Source organism: Bombyx mandarina, chromosome 19 (genome assembly GCF_030267445.1).
Source record: "Bombyx mandarina strain Sakado chromosome 19, ASM3026744v2".
NCBI classification, from domain to species: Eukaryota; Metazoa; Arthropoda; class Insecta; order Lepidoptera; family Bombycidae; genus Bombyx; species Bombyx mandarina.
Window position 1 is genome coordinate 11,992,270 of NC_143225.1, and position 8,127 is coordinate 12,000,396.

General features: G+C 37.0%; 1 protein-coding gene across 2 annotated transcripts; it reads left to right on the forward strand.

Annotated features, from left to right (window-relative positions):
• The first annotated feature begins 2,324 nt into the window (after positions 1 to 2,324).
• LOC149500885 (E3 SUMO-protein ligase ZBED1-like) lies at positions 2,325 to 4,909 on the forward strand. Of its 2 annotated transcripts, none has more exons than XM_089735115.1 (2): positions 2,325 to 2,462; positions 2,888 to 4,909. In XM_089735115.1, exon 2 carries the CDS (start codon positions 2,893 to 2,895, stop codon positions 4,870 to 4,872), a length of 1,980 nt encoding a protein of 659 aa, XP_089591241.1. In that variant the 5' UTR covers positions 2,325 to 2,462; positions 2,888 to 2,892; the 3' UTR covers positions 4,873 to 4,909. The 2 variants fall into 2 exon arrangements, with proteins under 2 accessions (XP_089591241.1, XP_089591240.1); XM_089735114.1 differs by having other exon boundaries at positions 2,341 to 2,471.
• Positions 4,910 to 8,127: the final 3,218 nt, after the last annotated feature.

The following is an 8,127-nucleotide window of genomic DNA, read 5'->3' on the forward strand; positions in this document are numbered from 1 at the left end:
GGCTCGACAATCCCTTTGTAGGCACGTAAGCTATAGAAACGGCGCATGGAGATGTCGTAACAAGGGTCCGAAGGGCCAAAGAAACGATTCTGTGAAACGGGACCCGAAGACTACGTTTGGAGTATTATGATAAGCACATTGTCGTGAAGATTGACAAGCATCTTTCATGGTTTTCATTGAAAGGTCCAGTTTAGTTTGCTGAATCACCAGATGAGACCAATCTCCGCCCATCCCATGATGGTCAAAATAGATGACCACTAGACAAATGCACAGACACTGAATATTAGTTATCTTTATTTAATAATTCAATAAATCATAGGGCATAAGTAGCCTAAAATGATCTTCACTTATAATTCTAACAAGTTCGGATTATCAAGCGATATGAAATCTCTTGAGAAACTGAAACACGGTCATCAATCGAGCTCTGCTGTGATCTATAGCAGCACCCCATCTCCTGTGGACATAAATGTTGTCAGCGGCATTCACTCTGAAATTACAATGAGCGATTTAAAGGAAAACTAATTAGTTCATTATTATAGAGACGCATATCAAAATCATCCTTCACGTGCTAATTCAACTTTGTCTCAGAAAGAACTACACATAGTCCTGATTAAAACCGCGTCGCAGACATATCAAAATTAGTATTTTCGATATAAACGTTTACTGGTGGTAGGACCTCTTGTGAGTCCGCGCGGGTAGGTACCACCGCCCTGCCTATTTCTGCCGTGCAGCAGTAATGCGTTTCGGTTTGAAGGGTGGAGCAGCCGTTGTAACCATACTGAGATCTTAGAACTTATATCTCAAGGTGGGTGGCGCATTTACGTTGTAGATGTCCATGGGCTCCAGTAACCACTTAACAACAGGTGAGTTGTGAGCTCGTCCACCCATCTAAGCAATAAAAAAAAAGTTCGACGTCGAATATGACCGTGTGTATCGTGTAAATTCTCGACAAACCAGCGACTACCTGTAAACACGGTCACACTAAACCTTAGTCTTTATGAACAGTGCCAATTTTAGCACACCTTAAGTGGTACCTGGGGATTTAATTTATGATCTGTGGATTTAGATGTAGTGTATTTGTTTTTCAGCGGATGTGAAGCGCTAAGCGATCGAACTCTCGATTGCACTTCTATGTAATTATCTCACTCTTTAGATCTGTATACGTGGTTGTTTTAAGGAAAAAAAGTAGAGTAGGCGGTGAAGAAAAACAAAATACGCCTTAGCACCATTTAGGAATTAGAAGTTGAGTTGGGAAGAAGATAGGAACATATTCTATAACTCAACGGCGGATCCAGGGGGGGGGGTCATGGGGGTCATGACCCCCCCCCCTGAGCTAGTTCCAGGACTTGAACTAACTTGGACTAATTGAAGAACATCATGATTTATTTATTATCTATTGTTATCAAAATTAAATTATAAGTTCTTAGCTTGCCCACGACTATGTGACCCCCACCTGGCGCCAAAGCTGGATCCGCCCTTGCTATAACTACAAGCTAATGAAACAAATAAAACAACCAAGATATATAATTAAGGTAAGGTATATGAAAAAAATTTAAAAATATAGAACCGATATTAACATTGCATTTAAAGCACTTAATAACCTATTTAAAAATAACGTTACTTGCCATTATTAAGTACCTATGACAGCGCTTCGAGCTTTTGAGAGTAGCAACAGCTCGAGCTGCTGACAGCTGGCATAGCGGATAGCATCGCGCCGTTGCCTTACGTGTTTAGTGGAGTAAGAGTGAGAGAAAGAGAGAGAGAGAGAGAGAAAGAGAGAGAGATTACCTGTTAATTATAATTACCACTTTATTTCGAAGAATAAAACAGTCTTTTTTATCAAGTAATTTCCTTTGCCTATCCACTTTTATTTTCAAAAATAAACAGTGATAGATAAATCTGGTACACAATGGTGCCTTCGTTCTGATTTCAAGTATTTTCTTAAATTATCATCCGAATATATTTTTGATAAATAATATTGGGTCGTATCTAATCTGCATATGTTGTATAATCTTTTTTTTTTTTTTTTTTTTTTTTTATTTATTGCTTAGATGAGTGGACGAGCTCACAGCCCACCTGGTGTTAAGTGGTTACTGGAGCCCATAGACATCTACAACGTAAATGCGCCACCCTAGCGATGGACGATATACATCGATTTATTTAAAATACTCGATGTATAGTAACGATGCATCGTCTTGAACCGATGTATTGTAAATACTTCAACATCGAATATATATCGATGTTTTTCATTCGATGCATCGATTAGGTACGCAAATTATGAGATTACTATACTATGAGTGAAAAGAGAAACGAAACGTTATAATCAGTGCTGCCAATATTAATTAAACCAAAACAACAATATGGCCGACCGAGTTTCTGCTGTGTAAATGTATATTGTGTTTTTGTTACGATACGAGTTTTTGCCTTGTTTAAATCTAAAAAAGAAACTAATTTATGAACAGGTATGTCAGGTATGTGTATTAATAAATAGAATAATGTATTTAGTGATAATGATAATGGTTTTGCTAGTGAAACTTTACTGGAAATGACACATTGTTTTGTTGTCAAAAAGTACAAAGCAAATATTATATTTTACGTTTTATATTGCGCGTGCTTATAACTAAGATATAAAAGAGAAGATTATGTACCTACTTTACGACGAATGCATTAATTTCGCAATATGATACGATTTGATTGAAAGGTTATATTTTTTACCGTGAAATAATAATACTATCTATTGTAGTGATGCCAAGTTATCGATAATTACTATATTAATATTATCGATTAAAATGCGGCTTATACTTATTTGTATTCTACTAGGCAGTTAATAGGTATTATTATAAATTCCCTGTAAACAGTCCTATATAGTTTTGTTTTTTACTTTCAGTTATAATGGGACCTAAGAAAAAAAGTTCCGTTTGGCAGTTCTTTAACAAAATTGACGATAAGAAAACGAAATGCAAACTATGTCAAAAGGAAATTAAGTCTGCTGGAAACACTACGAACTTAATTGGACATATTCGTAATGTTCATAAGGCTGCTTATCTCGAAATTCAGCCGAAACAAACTACATTCAATGCAGTAACTACTACAGACGAAATATCGAATCCTCTGGATCTGGATACCAAAGTTACGCCTTATAATAAAATGGATGATGGAGTACTTCAGTTTCAACCTGTTCCAAGTTGCAGTGGCAGTCAAAGATCCGGTGCACCGTTACCAAAAACCGTAAATGAAACCATTGATTCAGACTTAGACGAAAACGTTACACCTTTAAAACGCCAAAGAACAATACAGGCCGCTTTTAAAGATATTTCCTCTTACTCAGAATCTGGAGCGAAGACAAGGAAACTGAACAACTGTTTGTTATTCATGATTTGCAAAGACCATCAGCCATTCTCAATCGTTGAAAACGAAGGCTTCAAAACTCTAATGAAAACAGTTGCTCCTCAATATAAGCTCCCGAGTAGACGCTGGCTGGACGATAAATATGAAGTAATTTCAGAAACAATTAAGAAAATGTTGTCCTCTATAGAAGATATAACCCTAACAACAGATATTTGGTCGGATACCTTGAATATGAAAAGTTTTTTGGGCATCACAGCACATTTCGGAATAGACATTGAACTATATTCAGTCACCTTAGGTGTGTACGAATTGGATGAAAGACATACATCAGATTATCTTTCTGAAATTCTCTTAAAGGTATGTCAAGACTGGAAAATCGATCAAGAGAATGTAACAGCTGTTGTTACTGACAACGCAGCCAATATAGTTAAGGCGATCGAATTAGCGTTTGGTAGAAGGAAACACATCCCATGTTTTGCCCATACTCTGAATTTGGTGGCTGAAGGCACAATGATATGTATTGAGTGGAGAAACATTGTTTCTAAAGTAAAATCAATAGTGACTTGGTTTAAACAGAGTTGCATTGCTAGTGATGAATTACGTAAAGCTACTGCTGCGGCTACGGAGTCTTCTGCTGGAGCAGCTGAGGTAAAATTAATACAAAGCGTGGATACTCGCTGGAACAGTACATATTATATGTTACAAAGATTTCTAGAACTCCGTAGTGTCATAAATGATATTCTCTTCCGCCACCCTAGAGCACCTGCAATGCTGAGTGCATCGGAAATATCTACTGTATCGTTTGTCATCATGGTATTGCGACCCTTAGAAGCGGCTACAAAAGAAATTTCAGGTGATAAATACTGCACAAGTAGTAAAATTATTCCCTTAGTTCGTTGCATGCTCTCTAAAATAACTTCAGCTGTTATAGAAGATCCCGTAGCGAAAGAGGTGCAGAAACTTGCTATTAATGAAATAAATAAAAGAATGGGTTCAATAGAACATGTGAATGCTCTGGCTATCGCAAGTATTTTAGATCCACGGTTTAAAAGAATGCATTTCAATGATCCGATAGCTTGTTCGAATGCTGTTACGAAAATTAAAGATTTAATGAAGAAGAATTTGCATAGCAATGAAGAACCTGAGTCCGATTCTGACAAGTCCGATAAAAATGAAGAGGCCTTTTCATTATGGACTGATCACCATAAGTTAGTGCATCGTAACTGGAAAATTAACAAATCTGAAGACGTTTTGTCTGACGAACTTTCCGTTTATCTCCGAACTCCTGTTGGAAGACTTAAAGAAAATCCGTTAGAAATTTGGAGAGATTACAAAATACAATTCCCGAAGCTGTACAAAATAGCTTTTAAGTATTTAACAATAGTTGGCACGTCAGTCCCTTCAGAAAGACTTTTTTCACAGGCAGGGCTAGTTATGACTGAACAAAGAAACCGGCTGAAGGGGAAGAGATTAAGCAAACTTTTGTTTTTACATAGCATTGACAAAAAATATTGGAATATGTAAAAAAAATGTGTTGTTTCGGTGATTTTTAATATTAATACATATATTTCCTGATTAATACATATTTTTGTTTTAATTAATGCCTAACCTAAAACAATCGATATATAAGAAACATCGATGTATTTCCCAATACATCGTATTACCATCGATGTGACCGATCGATGCATCACATCGAAAAAAACATCGATGTATATTTTAAACGTCCATCCCTACGCCACCCACCTTGAGATATAAGTTCTAAGGTCTCAATTATAGTTACAACGGCTGCCCCACCCTTCAAACCGAAACGCATTACTGCTTCACGGCAGAAATGGGCAGGGTGGTGGTACCTACCCGTGCGGACTCACAAGAGGTCCTACCACCAGTAATGGTATGGAAGTCCAGTATGGATGGATGTCCCAACACAAGGGCTAAATTCAAACACAAACAGAAACAAAACAATAAAAATCCAACATGACGTCAACATGAAACGATATGGCGGCATTTCGACCATGTTTTTACCAAGGCATTCCCAACCCTTCCCGCGCGTCCAGCCCTTTGTTCCCGCCAACATAATTAACAGTGTTGAGGGCATTGTTTCGACTGAAACAGAAGGCCGAATGATAAATTGGTGTTTTTTTTTTGCGGCAATAAAAAGAATGTAACGAGAAAAGACATATAATTTTCGTTAGGAAGTTTCGTAATTCGGCTATTTTTTGGTTGGTCCCCTAATTGAACTTTTGTTTCGGCTAATTTGCTTTGCCTTCCTAAGATGTTGTATATTACTCGTAATACTGTTGAATATCATTACTCGCTTGAAGGACTTGTCCTATTGTTTGAGAACGGTCGCATGCATTTGATTCTAAAGTCTTCTGAAGGTGTCGTTTTTTTTTTCTGTGGCTTATTCGTTAGTAGCCTACGGGGCTATTCCAGCTTTGCCCGAACGTGTAGGTGAGCTCACGGGCTCAAACCGAGAGAATTGCCCTACACTAGCCCTAGCAATAATGTGCTCCGCACTAAGCGCTTCACTTTCCCCCTTTGCCTTTTCATGAGTTCTGTCTCATGTGAGGTTTGGACGTTGGTTGTTGAGCGACAGGAGGCTTAGTCGGTTCGACTCCGACATGCTCCGGCCGCCATCCCCAGAGAGGGGCGGCAGTACGGCGATTTACTCCTGACAAAAAAAAAGCTCTAGCAAGACCAGTGCTACGCAGAATCTACCACCGGATCGGAATCGCAACCCACTAAGAAGATCCGGCTGTTCATAGCTTACCGCAAATCCGATCCGGTGATAGATTGAAAAAAGGCGGTTTAATTAAGAAAGCATGACTTTATTAATTTTCTGTAACAGATTTGGAGGTAATCGTCATAGGGAAGATCTTCCACCGAATAGTTGAAATTGCTCGGTAGACTGACGATGCCAATGTTATTGTCCAAAATTTCATATACGCAAATTCAACTTGAAAACGTCGTTAGCGAGATTCACCTACGCTTCTGTGAAACATCTTGTGCTCTGTGACAGCCAGCCCCTCATACATACTAGCAAAAATAATATAATGAAGTTACTGATGGTAGGACCTCTTGTGAGTCCGCACGGGTAGGTACCACCACCCTGCTGCCTATTTCTGCCGTGAAGCAGTAATGCGTTTCGGTTTGAAGGGTGGGGCAGCCGTTGTAACTATACTTGAGACCTTAGAACTTATATTCAAGGTGGGTGGTGCATTTACGTTGTAGATGTCTATGGGCTCCAGTAACCACTTAACTTCAGGTGGGCTGTGAGCTCGTCCACTCATCTAAGCAATAAAATAATAAAAAAAAACCATGTCATTTAAAATTAATGATTCTTATAATATTACCTCCCCTAATTAATTCTCCTGAAAAGTATCTCCAAACACACAGATTCTTATTTCGTGATATAAACACACAAATTCTTATACATATTTTTTAAATAAAGTTTTGAATAGTTCCGCAGACAATACTTTTATAGGCAAAAGATTTCGAGGTCCTCTTCTCATCGCACCGAAAAAATTAAGCCGTAGTTTTTTTTTGTTAGAGGGGAGAGAGAGAGGAGTTGCCATGTTCAAATATCTGATTGCAGGATAACTGATCTTCATAAGAAAACTTTATTATTACGATTATTTATTTTTATGCCATTACCAAACCATTACGTACCAAAAGTAGCTGTTAAACTACTTAAATTCAAGTTATTAAAAAATCTAGATAGCTTATATAGTATATAGTATTTCTTTTAATACTACATATTATAAGATTTCAATAGATATGTACGTATATTAAATAAAAATAACCTTTACTCAATTAATTTTAGCCACTAAATAGTAAATAATATTTAGTAAACACCCTATAAATAGCAGATGACGATAATTCAAGTTTCATATGATTTTTTTTGCTTTTTACTAAACTGACCATGCACTTTTGCAACTCACTGTACATAAAGCTTTTTTTTTTCAAATGGGAATTCCTAATTCGCATTAAGTCGACCGTTACTTTCGAAGCCATTAAAATTTATTTTAATTTATATTTTTCTTTAATTAAATAAGACGGGGTCCGATGTAGTCGGAACGTGACTCGGAGTCGGGAGACCATTAGAACGTACAGCTCGGTCTCACTTCCAACTGTTATAAAGTTATTTAATTATTATTATTTTTAATTATTTTTTTTTAGGGATTTTACAACCTGGTAACTAAGACCTTTAAGTCATGTCTTATTTTAACTTATATTCATATTTTTATGAAAAGTGATAATATGGAGTGATATGAAATGAAATGAGGATGATTGATTTGAGATTAATCAACTGGGATGAAATTAAATGAAATGAGATAAGATGATATGAGATGAAATATAATCTCAGTATAATGGTGGCCATTTGATGAGATTTTTTTCAGTGGACTTTTTGGAGGATCCCGAGAAGTTACGTCCAGCGGCGTTGTTTCATTTTCCCACATTTGTGCACTTTCCCAGATATTAAACAGTTATTAAACCACCGTTATTACACATTTAAACCTGAAGAAACCCTAAATACACGAAATAAAACAATTCACACAACTTCACTCCTCGCGTTCCAGCCAAAAAGTATTTTTTAACTCAGAACCCGGATCTAACCTTCAGGTTTCAATTTTGACGGGCTTCTGACGCTTCATACAGAAACACTTGATTCCGTTTTAAAAGAAAAAAACTACGCAGTATGATATCAACTCACTGTACGAGTAAGTAGCATCAATCAATACTATAAGTTATTACGATAGCGTACCGTAAAAATTACAA